The sequence below is a fragment of the Nerophis ophidion genome, linkage group LG08 (assembly GCF_033978795.1).
Source record: "Nerophis ophidion isolate RoL-2023_Sa linkage group LG08, RoL_Noph_v1.0, whole genome shotgun sequence".
NCBI lineage: Eukaryota > Metazoa > Chordata > Actinopteri > Syngnathiformes > Syngnathidae > Nerophis > Nerophis ophidion.
The window spans coordinates 67,258,256-67,281,529 of NC_084618.1; the positions used below are offsets into that span (position 1 = coordinate 67,258,256).

General features: G+C 40.0%; 1 protein-coding gene across 4 annotated transcripts; it reads right to left on the reverse strand.

Moving 5' to 3' along the window:
• Window positions 1-3,653: 3,653 nt before the first annotated feature.
• LOC133558282 (myc-associated zinc finger protein-like) lies at window positions 3,654-18,167 on the reverse strand. 4 transcript variants are annotated; one of them, XM_061909532.1, is made up of 8 exons: window positions 17,924-18,167; window positions 17,010-17,133; window positions 16,689-16,884; window positions 11,626-11,732; window positions 10,681-10,928; window positions 8,526-8,589; window positions 6,248-6,419; window positions 3,654-6,170 (listed from the first exon to the last, which is right to left on the reverse strand). In XM_061909532.1, the coding sequence occupies exons 2-8, from the start codon at window positions 17,049-17,051 to the stop codon at window positions 5,830-5,832; spliced, it is 1,170 nt and encodes a 389-aa protein (XP_061765516.1). In that variant the 5' UTR covers window positions 17,052-17,133; window positions 17,924-18,167; the 3' UTR covers window positions 3,654-5,829. The 4 variants fall into 4 exon arrangements, with proteins under 4 accessions (XP_061765516.1, XP_061765518.1, XP_061765515.1 ...); XM_061909534.1 differs by having other exon boundaries at window positions 17,019-17,133; window positions 17,924-18,163; XM_061909531.1 differs by having other exon boundaries at window positions 17,010-18,167.
• Window positions 18,168-23,274: the final 5,107 nt, after the last annotated feature.

Below are 23,274 nucleotides of genomic sequence, written 5' to 3' on the forward strand. Positions count from 1 at the left end.
GCAACACATCAAGTGTACGCCGGTCAAGGCAGGGCACCGTTTTATGACAGACATATGGCATCTGCACCCCTTTAAAATAGAAGAAAATTATAGGGTGTTTACGATTTAAAAAGGAAAAACATGAAGAATCCGTGTTATTGGACTTTAATTTACAGGAAAAAAACAGATTATTTTTTTTGGGTGTGCAAAAGCTATAAAAAAAAAGTCCGCAATAAATTAGAATTGCAACAAGTCGACATTCAATCAAACATGATACACCCATCTATTTTGTTGGTTGGGGGGGCGCATAATAAATGAAAATAACAAAACATTTTCTACTAAAGACATGCACCTGGGGATAGGTTGATTGGCAACACTAAATTGGCCCTATAGTGTGTGAATGTTGTCTATCTGTGTTGGCCCTGCGATGAGGTGGCGACTTGTCCAGAGTGTACGACACCTTCCACCCGATTGTAGCTGAGATAGGCGCCAGCGCACCCCGCAACCCCAAAAGGGAATAAGCGGTAGAAAATGGATGGATGGATCGATTATTTAGCATACCACTAGATCAGGGGGTGGCAGCACAGTGGTACAGGGGTTAGTGCATGTGCCTCACATTACGGAGGTCCTGATAGTACTGGGTTCAATCCCGGGCTCAGGATCTTTCTGTGTGGAGTTTGCATGTCCTCCCCGTGACTGCGTGGGTTCCCTCTGGGTACTCCGGCTTCCTTCCACCTCCAAAGACATGCACCTAGGGATAGGTTGATTGGCAACACTAAATTGGCCCTAGTGTGTGAATGTTGTCTGTTTTGGCACTGCGATGAGGTGGCGAATTGTCCAGAGTGTACCCCGCCTTCCGCTCGATTGTAGCTGAGATAGGCTCCAGCGGTAGGAAATGGATGAATTGATTTAACGTTTACCCCGACTTAAACAAGTTGAAAAACTTATTCAGGTGTTACCATTTAGTGGTCAATTGTACGGAATATGTACTGAACTGTGCAATCTACTAATAAAAGTATCAATCAATCAATGTGATAATGTTCGCCAGTCAACTCATTAGTGTTGATTTTCAATCTATCAAGACGGACTGATGCAAAGTGGAAAAGTGTTCGGTGGTGTGACGAGTCCACATTTCAAATATTTGGGGGAAATATTCGACATTGTGTCATCCGGACCAAAGGGGAAGCGAACCATCCAGACTGTTATCGACGCAAAGTTCAAAAGCCAGCATCTGTGATGGTATGGGGGTGCATTAGTGCCCAAGGCATGGGTGAAGGGACCATTATTGCTGAAAGGTACATACAGGTTTTGAAACAACTTATGCTGCCATCCAAGCGCTGTCCTTTTCATGGACGCCCCTGCTTATTTCAGCAAGACAATGCCAAGCCACATTCACTACGTGTTACAACTGCTTGGCTTTGTAAAAAAAAGACTGCGGGTACTTTCCTGGCCCGCCTGCAGTCCAGACCTGTCTCCCATCGAAAAAGTGGTGCATTATGAAGCATAAAATACGATAGTGGAGACCCTGGACTGTTGAACGACTGAAGCTCTACATAAAACAAGAATGGGAAAGAATTCCACTTTCAAAGCTTCAACAATTAGTTTCCTCAGTTCCCAGACATTTATTGAGTGTTGTTAAAAGAAAAGGTGATGTAACACAGTGGTGAACATGCCCTTTACCAACTACTTGTTGCAGCCATGAAATTCTAAGTTAATTATTATTTGCAAAAAAAAAAATAAAGTTTATGAGTTTGAACATCAAATATCTTGTCTTCAGTTAAATATGGGTTGAAAAGGATTTGGAAATCATTGTATTCCGTTTATATTTACATCTAACACAATTTCCCAACTCATATGGAAACAGGGGTTGTAGAAAAAGTCAATAAATTGAAGTTGCAACAAGTATACATTTAATCAAAAAATGTATATTGTATTTTATTTTTTATTCATTAAAAACACTAAATACAACAATAAAGTTTCAACAAGTCTACAGTGTAATTAATCCATCCATCCATTTTTTTACCGCTTGTCCTTTTTGGGGTCGCGGGCAGGGAAATAAATTATATCTAAAATATAAATTTAATATTGATTAACTGATTGATTGATGGAGATGTTTTTTGACATCGTAAAGAATTGAATCCATGCTTTAAAAAGGCAAATGGATGGCACAAAAAGCCAAAAGGCTTGTTTCAATTGTGGTCCATTAAATATTCATCAAATTTGATACATTCAATAATAAAAGATATATAACCTGTAACATACATATAAAAAATTACGTGAAAAAAATGGACAAATCATGTACATATACACAGTATACATGTCAGGTGATTTGAAAATTAATATATACAAAACATGGGGGGTGGGGGTATATATTCACTATGTACATGAATATATATTAATATAACTAATCCATATTTACTAATTTTGTTATAAAATTGGCCCTAGTGCGTGAATGTTGTCTGTCTAGCTTTGTTGGCCCTGTGATGCGACTTGTCCAGGGTGCAACCCGCCTTCCGCCCAAATGCAGCTGAGATAGGCTCCAGCTATCCCCCGCAACCCCAAAAGGGACAAGCAATAAAAAATGGATGGATGGATGGGTTTTAGGTAAGATCAGGATTGAAGAATGAACAGAGAAAAATAATATGGGAGAATGAAGCAGTGTTAGGAGCGTAAAATTTATAAAAACTTAAATCACGTTTTTTAAATTTCATTTTTAACCAAAAAGTTAATTTCTAAAAACCAAATAATAAACTCAGTCTAATAATTAACACACTGTACAGTGCAATTAATCATTTATTAAAGACAGTTCCCATCCTTCCCTATTGATTTTGAAATCTCGTTTTAGTTTTTTAAATGTCATGTTTTGTGTTTTTATATTTTATTTAAATATAAAGTTTGCAGACGCGGTATAAAAATAACAAATAAATCAATGTAATTAAATAAAACATGTAGAGTACAATAACAAAATTAAAAAAAAACATTCACCTTCATTAGTTACAAAATGTGTGTATACCTGACATTTACATTTTTTCATCTTATTTTAGAATTAAAATGGTAAATGGATTTTATTTGCATAGCACTTTTGTACTTTAAAGATACTCAAAGTGTTTTCACACTATTTCCACATTCACCCATTCATGCACACATTCCCACAGTGTTAAAATGTAACTTGTGCTATATGGATTAATGATATATACAAATAGTGGATGAATTTACACTGTTTAAAACAAATCTTACTGATACAACAATGCCAAAATAATGAACATAAATATGAAATTACTAATAACATGTTTTTTTGGAGTATTCTTCCACTCTTAAAGGTACACTACCCCACTACTCAAAGTTAACTGAGCTCAAAAGGTTGCATCTGAGTTTTCAGGATCAACGCTGTATTTTCCCCCTCAATACAAACATTTATTGGTTTTCTAAATATTGGAATCCATCCATAAGAAGATTAAAAACGGGATTAAGGCGAGATTATGGATGGCAAACCAGTGATTCTGGCAGTGCATTTACTAATAAAGAATCTACTCACATTACCCTGACGTCGTTAAATTGCCACTCACAGCCACTAGGGGTCGTGTTTTCACCTCATTACAGCATGTGGTGATACCTGTCTGCTTTTTTTGCACCAAATCCATTTTCGACGTGACAGAAACAAAACACAACATCAATGCATGTTTACCCATTTTACTTAAAATTGTCCAAATTACAAAATAATAACATGATCTCTACCTCCTCTACAAAATGACAGAATACTTATGAATAAGCATAATCAATTATTGTTTTTTTTGTTGTTTTTTTGATCTAACCTTTTTGGACATGCATACTGTTGAGATATAAAAATATAAATATAAATACATCCCATTGATATTCTTGAATGATTCTATGACTAAAATGTGATCATCATCAAAGAATTCAAATGCAGTTGAGTATGATAAGGCATTAAAATGTATATCACAAGAGCCGTACACATTTCTAGAGGTATTCTTTTTCTTTCTTAGTGTAAATGGAAGAAGATCTAAAATGAATGTTTTAGTACATTTTCTTGACAGGAAAGAAGAACATATTTAAAACTAAAAAGCAAAAAGAAGAAAAAAAATAAACACGCAATACATATCAAGGTATTCACACAAAAGCACTGCGGTACAAAACCAGGAATTGTGTACAGCATCAACTTCCTGTGGTGCTTGACTTAAAAAGCCCTTTCTCAGCAATACTAACACCCTCATGTTAAAATGATGATTGATGTCAAATGATAATATGTTAGGTGCGATACAAACTAAATCTAATGTTTAGGTTTCACTCACTTGGACTTGCAGGTAGAGAAAACAACAAAAAACTATGGCAATGACAGTCACAATCAAACAAATGGCCAACAAAGTTGTTTGGAAAAAAAATAAAAGAAAATTAGCACGTATCATTGTTGTACAGCTAGTGAAACCATTTAAAAGTTCATTTTGATAAGCCTAGCTTTCTTATTTTCATGCAAAATGTTATTTTCCTATTTTTCCTCTTCCTGCTGCAAGTGTCTAAAAAGATATTTTCTTGGCCACACTTGGAGGAAGACTTTGAACCCAACAATGATCACATTATAAGGTGCATGACACTCTGTACCTTTTCTACCAAGAAGTACCACCTACAATACTTTTTTTCCTGAAGATGTCTTAACTAGTTGGGGTGAACAAAACCCAACATAAATTCTGTTTTGACATGCTAAGAGAGAAGCTTGGACTCGCCCACAGTACACACCCCAAAAAAACTTCCCTTCTTATTTTTTTGTCATTTGCTTTTTCTTTTTTTTTTTTTTTATCTCCAAGAGTTTCCTTTCTTTTACCACAAGCACTAAATATTTGTTGTCAGTGAGCTGCAAAAAAGAGGTAAGATCAGCGCTGGTGCGAATGGGTGAGGGCACCGAGAGGGGAGTAAATCGAGTAGATGCCATTAAGACACACTTAAGTACCGTAAATGCTCCAATTATTGTCGCCATTCAATTAACCACAACAGTATAGTCATTAGCTGTGGCTGTGGGCAACCTCCTGTCGTTTATTGCTGCCAAAAGATTACAGTAGCCGCATATAAAGTATCACAAGTAGTCCAGCGGCCTTATAAATCTCTGCATGCATTTTGTTTCAATAGCTGCATTAATGCTGACTGAGCAGTTATGACATTGGTTCTATTATATATATATTGATGAGTCTGTCCTTTTTGCTAAGTTGGTGAATAAATGCTATAATTAGAGCATTTACGGCAGGGGTGTCCAAACAATTTCTCCACTGTAAGTCGATATATGCTGAACCAGCGATTCTCAAACTGTGGTACAGGCTCCATCTAGTGGTATGCCAAATAATCAAATAAATATTCAAACACAGTGTTACTGTTCAAACTGTGTGTAATGTTACATTGGCCTAAAATATCAAATATACTTGTTAAATAAAACCTCGGGCTTGTTTTTAATGAATACTCAGGCCTACTATGCTATTGTATTTTACTGTTGGTCATTAATGTGGTACTTCAGTGTTTTCTGAGGTTATATTCGTCGGTGATAGAAGTTTTACAACCACCGTACTAAGCTATTATAGTTGAAAACACAAATCATTATTAGTGTTTTATTCAATTAATTTGTTAATGTTTTTAATCATGCCGAAGGCCATCCAACATATTGGGCACTTTGGACACCCCTGATTTGCAGGATTGCTAAAATGACAAATCCATGTTGGTTGTGAGTGTGGATTTTTTTCAGATTTTTCCTATAACGTCAGAAAAAGAAGAGCATCTACGCATCACTTCTCTTACCTTGCCCTCTCTCCTTTAAAGGACTGAGGTTATTGCTCCTGCTGCTGGCTATCGCTAACTCTGCGACTGTGGCGCCGCAATGCTAGAGCAGTCCGTGACCAGCAGGTCTACCACTGTGCCGCCCGTCACGTACACAGTGGGCGCCGCCACCATGTTGAGGGACACAGAGCTGCTGGCGGTGACGTTAGAGGTGGCAGGGCTTTGGGCCTCCTGGCTGGCGTTGTGGGTGCCCATGTGGCCCTGGAGCTGGGTCGGCGTCTTGCAGTGGATGCCGCATAAGTGGCAGACGAGGACGCCGCCAGCGGTCGTGCCGCCGAAACCTCCCGGACTGTCCTTCCACTCCTGGCCGTGGTGCTTCTGGGCGTGAACGCGGAGGTACGTCAGCGTTGTGAAGCCTGGCGGGAGACGGAAGACAGAAAGTGAAAGATTTGAGGCCAGGACAGTGTACGGCTGTCTTTTGTCCTGGACTTACTGCGGTTGCACAGGTGGCAGACGTGGTGCTGAGACTGGTTGTGCACCCTCATGTGATCGGTGATGTAAGCGGCCGACAGGAGCTTGCCACAGATGTGACACGGGACCTTCTCCTCATGGCGAATCATATGAGCACGCAAACGATCTTTCGTGGCAAAGCTGGACTCGCATGTCTAGGACACACAACAACAATGCGGGTCTTCTACTTATTGTGCTGCTTAAATGAATACAACTAGAAACTTCAGTGGACCACCACCATGTAGCAGACCATCCAGGAAGACTATTGGCTACTGTATAGCAACTAATGGGGATCCATTTTAAACAAACACCTAAATTAATGGCGACGGTAGCTCCACATCCATTCTAGACAGTTTGAAACAATCCTTGTAAAAAACTTTTTGCACAATTTTTAGAAGATTTACAGTCATCTTATTTGAACTACTGCAACATTTCTGGTCATTAGTGTTAAATACAGGACCATCACAGACCAGTCACATGTACCAGAACATGCAGCAACTTTGGTAGAAATCCCAGCGTGTAAGCTTCCTCATGAAACATTTGTAAGTAGATATTGTGCATAAAGATATTTAGTTTGCTTTGTATTGAAATGATTTACTTCGTAATGTCTTTAATGTCTTTATATTTGTGGTCGTGTTGTTATTTGTCTGAGAGAAAAGCTGGTTTATTACGTGTAGCTCAACATTTGACCAGTAGAGAGCGACAACGTTACACCTGAGGTTTAATTGCGGTACGTCACATACAATGTGTGCAATGTTTGGTGTGTGAATTTTATGTAATTTCTATACGTGTAAACATTTGTAGTTTACTTTGTAAATATATCAACAATAAATATTCAATCGAATTTATGTAAAATACACAACGGTCATTATTTATGTAAAATACACAATGGACGTTATACATGTAGGTTTATGGACGTTATACATGTAGGTTTATATTTACAGTCATACAAACCTAACTGAAGGAAGAGGTGTAAAGAAATATAACTGAGGAAAGAAAATTAAAAACATCAATCCTCAGCAAAAACTGGAGCTTCTTCTTCGTCATACTGTTAAACTGCATACACTGGAAATGAGTAGAGATAGCAGAATATTGAATTTGTTGACAGTGCAGTGTGAAAGCCAATGTGTGTATTTAGCAATTAAGGAAAGGCAGTCTCAGTAATATAACCTGTGGAAGCACTTCCTGACGAAATATCCACATTTCCATGTCTGGCCTTTGAGCCCTAGGGCTCATGAAACTGCGACCCTCTTCATTATACAGTTAAAAGAGCCCTGGTCTCGACAAAACAATCTTTGTAAAAAAAAAAAAATGTGCACAACTTTTAGGGGGTTTACGCTAGTCTTGTTTGAACCAATGGTCATTACAGGATCTATACGGACTAATCACAAGTATTGTAACTCCCTCCCAAGTTACTCAGCCAATCAAATTGCAGTTTCTGGGTGATTAATTGAGTAAAAAGCATGTATTTACAGTACTGAACCAGATATAAGATGCCCTGAATGTTACACACACACTTTTTTTTTTAAAAGACAAAACATTTTTTTAGGTAACAATTGGTTTACTGCAAATTAAAGACAACCCTGAATAAAAGACAACCTTTCAATCATATATATTTTTTTTTTCCATCATGCTTCCAATATATACTTAATAACTGGTAGATTGCAAAGAAAAAGGATGTCACATTTTCTCGCTTTTCTACTTTTTCGATGACTTAGTTTCATTGATCAGCATTATCTTAATATTAGCATCAGAGATTCTCCTCCTTGCTAACAACCTTTGCGACACATTTTTTCCAAAGGGTGCGCCAGGGTCAAAACTCTCCAGGTCACTTGTGTGTGTGTGTGTGTGTGTGTGTGCGCGATTGCGTATGTGCGTGTGTGTCTGTGTGCATGAGTGACATGAAGAAAAAATCTGACTCCCACATTTGGCACCGCCTGTTGGTTTGCTTGTATGAATATCTAGACTACAATATAAGATGACTTGTATTTCCTATGTAAAAAACAACAACTTCATAGTGATTCAACTAAGGTGATTGCGCCCACGGAAAGTCTATAATTACCAGGTTGACGTAATTTCCTATAATCCTGTCGTTGAAAAAAAAAATGTGGATAAATAATGTATCTACAAATATTTATGTTCAGTGTCCATGCAACTCTGATCAGCTTATAAAAAGGGACCCAACCTTAACCATGACCCTTTGTCATCTGCAATCAATATGGTGGTCAACAAATAGAGGCCATGAGAGTGGACGTACATACCGGGCATTTGAAGGGACGCTCCGAAGAGTGCACCTGTCGCACGTGACTGTTGAGATGGTCGGGCCTTGGGAAAGACAGAAGGGTAAACGTGTGAGTAAAGCAAGGACTTCTCCTGTAAATATTTAAAGCGGGGCGTTTCAAAATATGGCAAAATACAGAGATAATATCGAAAACTCCCCAAAAATAGGATTTTCTGGAGTATATTTCGTGAAGTTTTCTGCTTAGTTACTTCAGTAACTAAGAAACTATGCATTCTATTGACAAGGAAGTTCGCTTACCAAATTTCAGGAAGTACTTTTCATTAGAACCCTGATATGAAGCATGTCGTCTTTAAGGGACTGGCCCTCATTTTGTTGTGTAAGATTATACTGGTAAAATACAGTTCAAACACTCTTGGCTACCATGGACTGGCGTCAATATAAGCATTATTAAAATCATCAAAATCAAAACTAAATAATAGATTTTTGGTTAATATCATAATTTTTCCTCCAAAAGAGGTTATGTGCTTGTACGTCTTGACTATGAGGATGATTACGTTTTCAAACGTGTGCAAATCTTTCTTCCGGTGGCTAACAAAAAAAAAATTACAACAGAAAAAAAAGAAGTGCATTTTGTGGTAGAATCCGGGTTATTACTACCATGCTTTTATTTTGTAGATTACTTTGAAATAAACAGGAAGTCACATTTTAATGGTATTTGGTTTTGGCACCATTTCCTGCCGCGATTAAAGGCTACATTTCAGAGTGGCCTTTTATTGTGGGCAGCCTAAACTGCACTTGTGCAATAGTCATACTATTTAATCAGCATCTTGATATGGATTATTTTGGTAAAGAATAAGTTCTCATTAACAGAGATTTGTGAACAATATTTGAGGGGAATGGGATTTTTGTGTTTTTGGCAGCAGCTGCTGTGCTGGTGTGACTTGTTCTGAGTCTGACCATTCTAAGCCTATGAGCCGACGTCGAAGACAAACCGAATCGATTTAATGTCCTGAGATGATAATGACCCGGATGAATGAGAACATTCATAGGCGTCTTTTGTGTGTATAGTAAAAGTTTCAGATCTTTGAGTTCAAATCATGAAAAATGGGAGCAAAAACTAAAGTGTTGCGTTTATATTTTTGTTCAGTGTAATTTAGGACAAAATTATGTTGAACGTGCATTGTTGCCAATAACACAAAGCAAAGATATGGATGTTTTGTTCAGATAGTTTAGCATATATTGATTCATCTATATAGTATTTTGTTTTCAATATATTTAAGGTACAAAATGCATCAAAGTGGCCTCCGCATCTTTCAATTTTTATTTATGCAGTCCTTGCTGGAAATAGTTTGGACACCCCTGATTTAGATCGTTTATAGCAGGGCTATTCAACTAAATTGCTTTGGGGGCCACACAAATAAGCTAAGGTCTTATTTTGTGTCCTTGTTAAGTCTGGAATACCAGTGTCCTATACAGTAGACATTTGATTTTGGTCTATTTATCATGTCAGCAGTACAGGAGCTTTTAGCTGTTTTTAAGGACCCTCTGCAAAAAAGCTAGTCAAATATAATTTCTGTGACAGCCTTCTATGTTTTTTAGGAAGTTCTTTTAAATTAATTTTCAGCACATGAATAGCACAAATGAGGAAAAGAAGAGAACCTAAAACGGAACCCTGAGGAACACCACTACTATAATTAGATAAGTTGAAGAAATTAAACCTTTTTGCATCTGAAATAAACAAGCTACAGTAACACCTCAGTTACATGAATACCATTACAAAAAAATGTGTAACTCTCAAAAAGGAGAGGACTTAAAACGGAGCCTTGAGGAACGCCTCAGTTATGTAAATCACAGGTCTTGGACCCCAGTGTTCTGTTTGCTAGCAAGGTTGAAAAGTCAACGTACAGAACTGCCAATGTGTTTACAGTGGTCCAAGTTCCTCTATACAACAGGAACTACCTAGTGTTTTTAGGGATTTGCTGCAAAAATATTTGTCTCCCAAGTTTTAAACTGAACTTGGGGGCCTGTGTGGTCTCATTCACAGGCCGGATTTGGCCCCGGGGCCGCCATTTGAATGGACCTGGTTTGTAGTCTATATCGCGAAAGCCTAGTTCATCGTGCTGAGTTGTGTTCGTGTGGACAACCACAACTAGAGAGATAAAGGATCTCCTCACCTTGAAAACGCCTTGCTGCAGTGGGGGCAGATGTAGGGCTTCTCCACGCCGCCCTGATGTGAGCGCACATGGTGACTCATGCGGTCCTTCCTCTTGAAGCGCTGCTGGCAGATGGGACACGAGAAGGGCTTTTCGTCCGAGTGGGACAGGCGGTGGCGGTTGAGGTGGTAAACGTCTCGGAAGGCTTTTCCGCACGTCTCACAAGCGTGGTTCTTCCTCACCGGGGTGGGGTTCTGGTTGGCGGGCCGCTAAAGGAGGAAAGTAAGGACAAATTTGAAGAAATTAAGTTATTACTTATCATCTTTTGTGGAAATCATGCAAAAATGTGTGTAATCATATTAGCGGACGGTCCCTTCTTACTTAGTATTGAATGTTAGATGATTTTTTTTGTTTGTTTGCAGAGAACATGCAGGGGAGCGAGGTTGGGGCTTCTAGCACGTTTTGTAAACTTTAACTCAGGGGATGGATTCGGAATGTTCCCTCATTCCGGGTCTTTTAGTAAAAAGTAAAACACGGGAGGTTTTTAGGCAACACACAAGACCCAAAGTCAACCATCCCTCTATGAAACAACATGCTTGAAGGTTTGGGGTTGACAACAGCCATCCGCACAAGGCCCTAACCCACCTGTACTGTCGCCCCTGTGGCCATGACGACAGCAGCAGGAGGCGGAGCATGGAGGTTTACACTAGCCATTACGTTCGGCATGGCCACCCCTTCACCATCCTGACTACCCAGATGCTGCTGCTGCTGGGCCCCAGCCAGCATGACTTGATGGGCGAGAGGAGGAGGAGTGGAGAGGTGCAGCAGGGTGAGGGGCACAGCGGTCCTCTCCGCCCTCCCTCCGACACCCACCGCCATCACCGACGGGACCACCGCAAGCATCTGGCCAGCGACGCCCTCCTTCGCCCCCTCCGCCTGCTCTCTGGCCCTGTCCTTCATGCGTACCCCTGTGTGGACCGACTGGTGCCGCCGCAGGTTGTAGTTGTTCTTGAACTGCTTGTTGCAAATGGGACAGACGTGTGGCACGCGGCCCGGCCGGGACACAGGCTTCACTGGAACAAAGAAAAACAAAAAAATGACAGCATGAAAAACTCCTCACATTAATGTATAAATGATACCTCAAACAACGACACCAATTATCTTAGTGTACAAAGTTGAATATACTTTACAGTAGTCCATGGACAGCTTGTATAGCTTTACCATCCACTTAAAATGAGTCAACACCAGTGTTGCCAAGTCCTCAGCAAGGAAAAAAAGCTGTTGGCTGTCCTAAAAGTCTCTAAATGACATCATAGCCTCATTTGCATAATAAATTAAAATAGACGCTGTAGGAAAGAAGATTAACACCGGGTTAATTATGATTACAAATGCAAATTAACGTTCTTCTGTTGATCCTTAATTAGTTTTCTTTCAATTTAAAAACATTTTGTTTGCCATTGTTAAAAATATCAAATTTAGTCAAAGGACTGGAGTGTTGTGACTTTTACGAAAAAACAAATCTATTGACTGGCTCATTAACAGAGGTGGGAGAATTAATCGATTTTTAGATACATTGCAATTCGGACATGCATGGTTATAAAATCAGTGAGTAAACATCAATAATGGATAATTAATTAATATTAACATTTATTTATTCTTATATTACATATTTTTGCTGTATTTTTCAATTGTTGCTGCACTTTGTTGAGAAGGTTTCAAGCTTTTAGAGACTTCTCCAATCCTTTAGTGACTTTTTCAAAATCTAGCATCTTTCTTCCGGTGTTATTGGAGATTGTGCTCGTCTTTGGAGAATCTGTACCTCTGCCTGAGCTCTACAGTCCTAAAACATTCACTGACGTCACACTTGCTTCGCGCTGCTGCTCCACCTGCACTTCCTCTCCTGGAATCAGCGCCACTCTTAATATTTGTACATTGCCCATTTTGTAGATTGCTGTCCGTTGGTACAGTACATCGCGGATAAATTAAAATATGTCCACGTTGCAGACATGCTGTCTCAGCTCCAGACAATCGCGTGTGTCATGCTTACATCATCACAACATCCTCTTTCCGTGATCAGTCTGTGGGCACATAGCCGAAAGGGCTATTTTGAGTCTATATCAGCCAAATTTTCGGTGCATAATCAAAAGTGCGTAAATAGTAGGCTATATACTGTATATGAATCCAATATATGAGTTATATTAGTTTGTCAACTAAAAAAACACAATTTTTTAAAGGTGTAGCAGCTTTTCATTTTAGGAGAAACCCGCAATACTAAAATTACAACAGGCAAATAGTGTGGATTATGAAGACGTGGCAATTCAGGAAAGCCTGTGTAATGTCAGACTACTGACTCAGATGAATTTTAGAGTGTTGAGAGCAGGGGTGCCCATTAAGTCGACCGCAAGCTACCGGTCAATCGTGGAGGGTGTGTCAGTCAATCGCCAGCCAGGCATAAAAAAAAAAAATAGACCTAAAAATTTGCAATCTTCACTAAGACATCACTTTCGTCACTAGATTGACATTCACGGCACTGGAGGGTCTTGTGAGATGACGCTGGCTGCTGCGAGATCATTATTAAGAAAAAATGACCGGGAGGAAGCCGAGAAACACTTTTTATTTCAACAGACTCTCGTGCCGTACCTGCTCTCAAAACTCTATAAACCGACTGCAGAGTTCCTGTCTTCACAATAAAAGCCCTGCTTCCTCCTGCCTGCGATAACAAAATAAGAGTCTCAGAAAGCTAGCGTGCATAAGTTAGCAATCTACAGAGTTTGCCACAGATGTATTTCTTATAAAGTGTATGAAAACGAGTATGGAAGCTGAACAAATAAGATGCCTAAAACCAATACTGTGGTATTGGACAGAAAGGAGGACTTTTTTTCTCCTCCATTCAAAAATGTGGACGTTAGCAGCCCTACTGTGAATCCTGTCGGATTCCAATCAATGCAAGTCATCAGAATCTGGTAATACACCAACTTATATTCTTGTCTTCATGAAAAAAAGGAATCTATGTGTTAAACATGCTTGTATTATCATTAAACATGCTTAACAAAAACTTATATTTCATAAATAAATAAATATAAATTATAGTCGAGGTTTCTGTGGTTTATCTGTTTTACAGTGCTCAATACCAGGGTAGAGCGGAATATACGTTAGGTCAGGAAAAAACACAGAGGCTTTATCATCCCTACAAGCGTGTTTCGCAGGTTTCCCTGCTCGTCAGGGGATTTGTATAATAATACAATCAACGAGCAGGGAAACCTGCGAAACAGGCTCGTAGGGATGATATAGCCTCTGTGTTTTTTCCTGACCTAACGTAAATATAAATCATATATATGAATGAGGTAGAGATTTCTTCGACTTGGTCAATTGAAAAGTAGCTCGCCTGCAGAAAAAGCGTGGGCACCCCTGGTTTAGAGTTTCATGATGTTTGGCTTTTTGTGAGGATCTACAACTTTTTCGCAAAAGGCGAATCACATCAGTCCATCCAACCAGAGGTATTTAACATTTTCTAATGCCAACATGCATTTAGGACATGTATAATATTTATATGTATAATAATATGTATAATATTTGATAAAAAATAACAACGTTTTCCAGTTCGAACATTAAGTATCTTGTATTTGCAGTCTATTCAATAGAATATAGGTTGAAAACGATTTGGAAATCATTGTATTCTGTTTTCATTTTACGATTTACACATCGTGCCGACTTCACTGGTCTTCGGTTTTGTATAAGCCATTGTTTACTAAGTAAGTACATTTTATTGACAAAGCTCTTTTCACAGATAAAATCACAAAGCCCTGTACAAAACATCAATCCATTTTCTACCGCTTGTCCCTTTCATAGGTGAAGTAAAACAACAATTCAATTAAAAAAACGGGCAACATCATAAAAAGGATACAAAGCGGATTAAAATTGATAGTTAAAATGTACATTAACTAAAAGCTTTACTAAAAAGAGAAGTTTTCAATTTTTTCTTAAAAGTTTCAACACAGTCAAGATCACAGAGGGACTGGTGCAAATTGTTCCAGTCTGGGAGCTATAGCCTGGAATGCCAGGTCTGAACGGGTTTTAAAACAAGTTTTTGGGATCTTTAGAAGACCCTGGCCTGAAGACCGGACGCTGCGCCCTGAGTAGCAGGGGCATTGCAAATCTGCGATGTACTGAGAGGCCCCACCATGCAACGCACGGAATGTCAGGACTAAAATCTTAAACTCAATGCAGAATTTAACTGGAAGCCATTGAAGACTGGATAGAGCGCGGGTGATATGGGCTTTTCTGGGTGCAAAAGTCTGGCAGCCACATTTTGTACCTTCTGAAGTCTCTTTAGCGTTGACTTGTTGAAAAGAGTAAGAAGAGAATCGCAATTATCAATTTGAGACGAAATGAACACGTGAATGATCATTTTGAGATCCAATTTTGACAACACATTTCTTCATTCTTTATCCAATCAAATAAACTTTATTTATAAAGCACATTTAAAATTTACCACTGGGGTAGCCAAAGTGCTGCACAACGGGCAGGTTAAAAGATAATACGAGAACCGAGCAAACAACACAACACAAACAGAACATGATAAAAAATAAATCAAACATAAAAACAGGTTCACAGCAGGTGTATAATGGGGCGCCATTGCAGGATGGATATCACTTAGTGTTAAAAGCCAAGGAATAAAAGTATGTTTTTAAGAGAGATTTAAAAACAGGAAAAGAGGAAGCTTGTCTAACACTCAGAGGTAGGTCGCTCCAGAGCTTGGGAGCAGCAGCAGCGAAAGCTCTGTCACCTCTAAGCTTCAGCCTTGTGTCAGGGACCATCAGTAGCAGCTGATCGGCTGATCTTAGGGATCGGGTGGGGCAGTAAGGCTGAAGGAGGTCGGAGAGATATGTTGGCACGAGGTTGTTTAGACATTTAAAAACAATTAGGAGTTTAAAATTGATTCGATAACGCACAGGGAGCCAGTGAAGGGACGCTAATATAGGGGTGATGTGTTCACGTCTGCGGGCCTGTGTTAGCAGACGAGCAGCAGAGTTCTGCACAAGCTTCAGGCGGGCGTGGGAGGCCTGGCTAATGCCTACATACAGGGCATTGCAGTAGTCTAAACCAGTGGTTTCTCAACCTTTTTTACAGTGATGTACACCCTGTGAACATTTTTTTTAATTCGAGTACCCCCTAATCAGAGCAAAGCATTTTTGGTTGACAAAAATAGATAAAGAAGTAAAATACAGCACTATATCATCAGTTTCTGATTTATTGAATTGTATAACAGTGCAAAATATTGCTCATTTTTAGTGGTCTTTCTTGAACTATTTGGAAAAAAAGTTAAAACAATAACTAAAAATATGTTGAAAAATAAACAAGTGATTCGATTATAAATAAAGATTTCTACACATAGAAGTAATCATCAACTTAAAGTGCCCTCTTTGGGGATTGTAATAGAGATCCATCTGGATTCATTAACTAAATTTTTAACATTTCTTCAGAAAAAAAGAAATCTTTAACATCAATATTTATGGAACATGTCCACAAAAAATCTAGCTGTCAACACTGAATATTGCATTGTTGCATTTCTTTTCACAGTTTATGAACTTACTTTCATATTTTGTTGAAGTATTATTCAATAAATATATTTATAAAGGATATTTGAAATGTTGCTATTTTTAGAATATTTTTTTAAAAATCTCACGTACCCCTTGGCATACCTTCAAGTACCCCCAGGGGCACGTGTACCCCCATTTGAGAACCACTGGTCTAAACGATTCGAGATAAAGGCGTGAATTAATTTCTCGAGATCGTGTCCTGACAGAAGCGGTTTCACTTTGGCTATTTGGCGTAATTGATAAAAACTTTTTTGAACGACGCTGCTGATTTGTTTTTCGAATTTAAAATCTGAGTCGAACTTTACCCCCAGGTTTGTGACACAGTCGCTGAGATACAATGTGGGATTTGGTCCTACTATATTTACTGCTAATATCTTGCCAAGAAACAAGTCTGCTGTAGTGCAATGTATTGTGTCAGTGAAGGTGTACCTAATGACGTGGCCGCTGGGTGTGCGTCAGATCCACGGGCCTCACTGGGAAGGGGTTCCTCGCTGAGGGCGGTGGTGTCCACGGTGGAGGGAGGCTGATCTATGTGCTCAGTGGGTGGGGTTTGGGGAGAGCTTGTGTGCACTGACATCAGCTCGGATTGGAGGCTCCCCTCCGCCTGGTTTTGGGTGGGAGTATTCTGCAGAGACAAGCAGACAGAGACAGGCCATCATCAACCCAGCCAGTCACATATCAGCGTTGCTTTTAAGGAGATGTCAGGATGTGGAATTTGGGGAAGGGTGAAAAAAAGAAATTGTGTCTCACCAAGCCTACCTGGAAAAGGAAATTGCTCCAAGCAGCATCCATTTTGCAGAAGTGAGATGAAGGCTATAGTCAGCTATTTTCTGGTTGAGATCGAGGACAGTCGTTGCATGGCTTGGATGTGCGCCTCAAAAAAAAAAAAAAAAGCCTGAGTCGCCACACCCGATGTTAAAAAAAACAAAACAAAAATGGCGGGGATTGTTGTTTATTAAGAAATGTGGCGCGCCAAGCTGCTGATGTCACGGAGGCGGCATGATGATGTAAGTAAGCCAAATGGGCGCAGCAGTGAACGAAAGTCGGCCGCACAAACCCCACACAGGCCGGCCCCTTCAATGGCTCTGCTTCAACTTCGAGCTTGGATTAATGCAACAATAACCTGCTTCAGTCTCGAATTAAACGCTGAAAAAAATACATCACTACACAAGTGAAGTAAAAGTCATTTCCCCCCACGGGAGAGTAAATATGGGTTATAAAACACGTCATGCTTTGTTTTTTAATGAGTCAAATCTATGTTTCCGAGTTCCTCCGATTAGGCCACTCGGTTGTTTGTCGAAGCCTCGTTGTCGGAGTCAAGCCCCGAGCCGAGCGAGCGGCGCTCTCGCCGGGCCGCGGCCCGTCGCTCCACCTCGGCCGCTCAGCTGCGAGGATGTCATCTTTCTTTTTTTATCGCCCGCTACTCCCTCCGCCCTCCCTGTCTCTTTCTTCCTTTTCTTTTTTAATTCCTCGTTCTTCTCCCCCTCCTCTCCTTTTTTCTCGCACCGCTATGTCCCACTTTGCTTTTAAAGGGATAGGGCTTCCTCTTCGGCGCAACCCCCTCTCGCTTCCGTCTCCTGCGGCCCGAGTCCTGGCCTCCTCCTCCCCCTCCGTCCTTCCTTCCTTCCTGCCCGTGCGTGTCGGCCGACGCAAAATACACTCACGGTTTGTTTTTCTCCTCCATGCCAGCTGGATCGGTTCGTGGTTCAGCTCTCCCCCCTGCGTCGCGGAACCTGCACCGGATCCAGCACCGAGACTTTTCATCAACGACCTAGCCGAGGACGACGAGCCTTAAAGGGCGGTGCAAGTCGAGCCTCCCCGTCGGCCTGCAATAATGATGTCAGAGTCGGATATAGCACACTCTGCACGCACAATGCGCTTATTTGCATAACATTTCGATGATCTATAACCATGCCAATAGCATTTTATATAAATCTCCCGTACACTACTGCTCCAATAAAGGTTATGCACACTCATGAATTTGTTTGTGTGCTGCACACAAAAGGGGGGAAATGTGTCCACAACACCTGTGCGGTTGGTACACCACGCGGTGGCGCTATTATTAAACCTCATAAAGCGGGTTGACTTGAAATTTCTCACACAGCTCACTGGGCGCAAAACAGGGTGTGGAGTTTGCATGTTCTCCCCGTGAATGCGTGGGTTCCCTCCGGGTACTCCGGCTTCCTCCCACTTCCAAAGACATGCATCTGGGGATAGGTTGATTGGCAACACTAAATTGGCCCTAGTGTGTGAATGTGAGCGTGAATGTTGTCTGTCTATCTGTGTTGGCCCTGCGATGAGGTGGCGACTTGTCCAGGGTGTACCCCGCCTTCCGCCCGATTGTAGCTGAGATAGGCGCCAGGGCCCCCCGCGACCCCGGAAGGGAATAAGCGGTAGAAAATGGATGGATGGATGGATGTTTAGAACAGAGGTCGGCAACCTTTTTGGCTGAGAGAGCCAAGAAGCCATATAATATTTTTTTTAACACTGAACACAACTAAACACATGCATTTTTAAGTGAGACCAACATTTCTAGAGTATAATATGTCTCTTATTATTTGTATTAACATTGTTATTATGAAACTAACTGTGGAGGGGTCGTGGCCTGCGGGCCTGCAGCAAAGCGGGGTGTTGCCAGGACTGGCCTCGAAATCAGCCACAGGTGTGTAGAAGGCCCACCTGGGCCTTGTTATCTAATCACATGTCGCTCTGTTATACTGTAAGCATCAGCCAGGAGGAGAGACAGGGTTGGAGATGGAGCCAGAGCACGAGCGAGACCAAAAGAGAAAAATACAATTGCTTGAAAGCAACTGAGAGACTTATTGAAAAATAAAACAATATTTTAACCCTGAAACAGGCTCTCATGTCAGTGCTTGGTGGTCTGAAGAACCCCCAGGAGGTCAAGCCCAACACTAACCAATAATAAATAAATAACTTCTTACCATTAACTCAACTTCTTAAACATAAAAAAGCATGAGAATGTTTTATATAATGAACTTTATTTTTAACACTGTGATTACAAGTGGAATTATTCATTACTTATCGTGTTAAGCAATTTCAGCTCAGATGTATCTGAGAGCCAGATGCAGTCATCAAAAGAGCCACATCTGGCTCGCGAGCCATAGGTTCCCTACCCCTGGTTTAGAAGTTGCATGCTTTCGCTTATTAAACTAACCGACCCCTTATTTGAAAAGAAAGAAAACAGTGGTTCTTAATCTTTCTCCAAGTACCACCATAATGACCAACTTTAACATAGTAGGCCTAAGTATTCATTAACAACGAGTCAGAGTTTGTTTGTTTTTTAGCATGTACCGTTTTTCTTTGAATTGCCGCAGGGCATATAGTATGCGCCTGCCTTGAATTACTGCCGGGTCAAACCCGCTTCCCAAAATAACTAGCGCATGCTTAGTATTACCGCCTGGTCAAACTCGTGACATCACGAGTGACACTTCCCCTGTCATTGATTGATTGATTGATTGATACTTTTAGTAGTAGATTGCACAGTACAGTACATATTCCGTACAATTGACCACTAAATGGTAACACCCAAATAAGTTTTTCAACTTGTTTAAGTCGGGTTCCACGTTAATCAATTAATGGTAATAATTTTCAAAATCGAGGAGACTGATTTCAATACCGTTAATTTGCATAAAGGGAAGAAGATTAAGAGCTATTCACTAGGATTTAAGGTCCACGCTTATATCACACTCAAATTTTTACTGCATACCTTTGGTAAGTGCCGGCGTGAGAAGAGGTTTTAAAATAATTAGCGCATGCTTACATTTACCGCATGCCTTTGGTAAGCGCAGGAGTGAGAAGAGGTTTTAAAATTATTTGCGCCCCGGCGGCAATTCAAGGAAATACGGTATATTTAATATTTTTGGCCACTGTAACATTACGCACGGTTTTAATATTAACATTGTGTTTGAATATTTCATTAGGTGATTATTTAGCATACCACTAGATCAGGGGGTGGCAGCACAGTGGTACAAGGGTTAGTGCATGTGCCTCACAATACGGAGGTCCTGAGGAGTTGTGAGGCTCAGGATCTTTCTGTGGGGAGTTTGCATGTTCTCCCCGTGACTGCGTGGGTTCCTTCCCGGTACTCCGGCTTCCTCCCCCCGCCGAAAGCATTCACCTGGGGATAGGTTGATTGGCAACACTAAATTGGCCTTAGTGTGTGAATGTGAGTTTGAATGTTGTCTGGCTATCTGTGATGAGGTGGCGACTTGGCCAGGGCTTTACGGGGCCTTCCGCCCAAATGCAGCTGACATTAAGAAAGCCTTGAAAGGTGAAATAATAGAAAATGATCAAATATAGTAACAATTAATTTCATCCCATACATTTTTAGAACGTTGATGTTTCAGGCTATCTAATTTTCTGTGAATATATAGGATAGGCAAATATAAGCCCTGGCTTCAGCCTATTCCTTTTTGGGTCATTTTTTTGTTTTTGTTTTATGTGTAAAGGTGTATGATTGTTAATATGTGTAATCTGTACTGTTAAACTGATCACACAAATTGGTTGATTATACGACCGAAATAAACTCATTTCATTCATTCATTCAAAAACATTACTTGGGAAAGTAGACAGGATTCAGTTACTGGCTTTAAGATTATGTTGTGGAGCTACTAAATCTACTCCAGTGGCAGCATTACAAGTAGAAATTAATGAAAAACCTTTAGACATGAGGAGAGAGCAACTGTTAGCAGTTTATTGGGCAAACTTAAAAGTTTCCAAGCAAGGACATCCAACTCACCAAGTGCTACTATACTGCCAAGAAAAAGAAAAGAAAAAGATGAACAGTGTCAGGTGGATAATAGGAGACATATGTGGAAAAAGTTAAATTTGACAATATTAAAGTACCAATCCTAGCAATACCACCGTGGAAGTACCATAACCCAAATGTAAATATTCAATAAGAAATGTATAAAAGTTTCAATAATTACCAGGTAGAGCAATGAATTGAGGAAACATTTTAGACAATTTCATGGTATATACAGATGCATCAAAAACTATGGACAATAAAGTAGGAGCTGGAGCAGTTATCCCACAAGAAGACATAGTATCGTAATTTATCGGGTTTTTTTACGGGGAATTGCTTAGAGGAAAATAACGCAAGAAAAGCAGTCGGGTGCCCAGACTCCAGCATTGTATTGATTAGCATTAAAAAAACACAGCATCAGAAACAAGACACAATTTAGTTTTTGAAATAGTTCAGGTAATCTGCAGAATAAATAAAGCGGGAAGATTGGAAACATTTCTCTGCTTATGCAAGAGTTGTGGGGAATTAATTATCAGATACGTACGCAAAACAAGCAACCACTAAAACAAAAGTAAACATGGAGATTAACCACAGTAAAGAAGAAGTGAAGAATATACTTAAGATAGAACACAATAAAACAATAAGGAAACAAAAGGTAGGGAGTATTACAAAGTCCAAAGGGGAGGAGGTGTAATGAGAGAAGGCAATAGAAATAGGAAGGAAGAAGACATTATTACTATAATGAGATGAGGACATACATATCTAAATAGTTCTTTGAAATTGATAGGGAATAATAATAATACAGGACTGTGTGACTGTTCCCATCAGATAATGATAATAATAATAATAATAAAAATAATAATAATAATAATAAAAATAATAATAATACATTTTATTTATAAGGCGCCTTTCTGGGCACTCAAGGACACCGTACAAAATCCAAACAATAAAATCAAATTGGATAATAACAACAAAGATAGATAAGATAGGATGATTACAAAGAATAAGCAGTCCGAAATAGGTGTGTTTTGAGTCTTGACATGAAGAAGGATAATGAGTCCAAGTTGCGAAGGTCTGGTGGTAATGAGTTCCAAAGATGTGGGGAAGAGCAACTGAAAGCTTGGGCAACCATGGTGGACAGTTTAAATATGGGGACAGTGAGATGGATGGATGAAGAGGATCTTAGGGAACGTAAGGGCGTGGCGACATGGATCAGGTCAGAGAGATATGATGGAGAGAGGTTATATATGGCTTTGAAAGTGAGGAGAATTATTTTAAAGTGAATACGATGTGTGATGGGTAGTCAGTGGAGTTGCTGCAAAACAGGGGTGATGTGCTGGATTGAAGGGGTTCTGGTGATTATCCGGGCTGCGGAGTTCTGGAGAAGCTGAAGTTTGTGAAGTGACTTGTGAGGGAGACCAAACAGGAGAGAGTTGCAATAGTCCAGGCGAGAGGTGACCAGGCCATGGACTAATATGGCAGCAGTATGTGGGGTAAGGGATGGGCGAAGACGATTAATGTTCCGTAAATGAAAGTAAGCAGACCGGGTAATGCTGTTAATGTGAGCTTGAAAGGAAAGTGTGCTGTCGAGGATGACACCCAGACTCTTGACTTGGGAGGAGGGGGAGACAGAGGAATTGCCGAGAGTAACGGACGAGCTGTTGGTTTTGGCGAGTATGGTTTTTGTACTTACAAGTGGGATTTCAGTTTTATTATTATTAAGTTGCAGGAAATTGTAGGACATGTTTAAATACATTACAGGAAATACAATAGAGAAAGGGAAATACTGGAAAGTAAGTTAGCAAAAGAGAAGGTTAGGTTAGTAGTGGAAGATATTTTAGGATTGAACTCAGAACATGTAGTAGCACTATATAATTTTTTTTAAAAGACCGGGTTGAATAAAAAAATATAGAGTAGGGTTCCATCTCGGTCCACACTCCATATTAGAAGGTAGCGGTAATGCACACCAGAAAGTTGCCCGCCAACCGCCATTAAACCAGCCACAGTGTGAGAATCACTGATCTAGACACAGTAATCCCTTGTTCATCACAGTTGACTGGGTCCGTGATGAATTAATTTCCGCAAAGTAGGACTCACTAATTATAAATCAAATATTTTCATTGCTAGAACATAAACTTTTCTCAATTAAACGTACAACATTTTGTGAGCCTTAGCTCTAGACATGAAATAACACCCTTTAGTCACCTTTTTATAAGAGCGACAATTTAAAATGAGTGTAGATCACAGAAA

Excerpts from the sequence above, each read along its gene's own strand:
- LOC133558282 (XM_061909532.1), bottom strand. The coding sequence starts at position 17,051 with ATGGATGCTGCTTGGAGCAATTTCCTTTTCCAGGTAGGCTTG. Across the intron at positions 16,885-17,009 it reads TCCTTTTCCAGGTAGGCTTG|AATACTCCCACCCAAAACCA; the intron begins GTGAGACACAAT and ends TTGTCTCTGCAG. Across the intron at positions 6,420-8,525 it reads AGCGTCCCTTCAAATGCCCG|ACATGCGAGTCCAGCTTTGC; the intron begins GTATGTACGTCC and ends TGTGTGTCCTAG.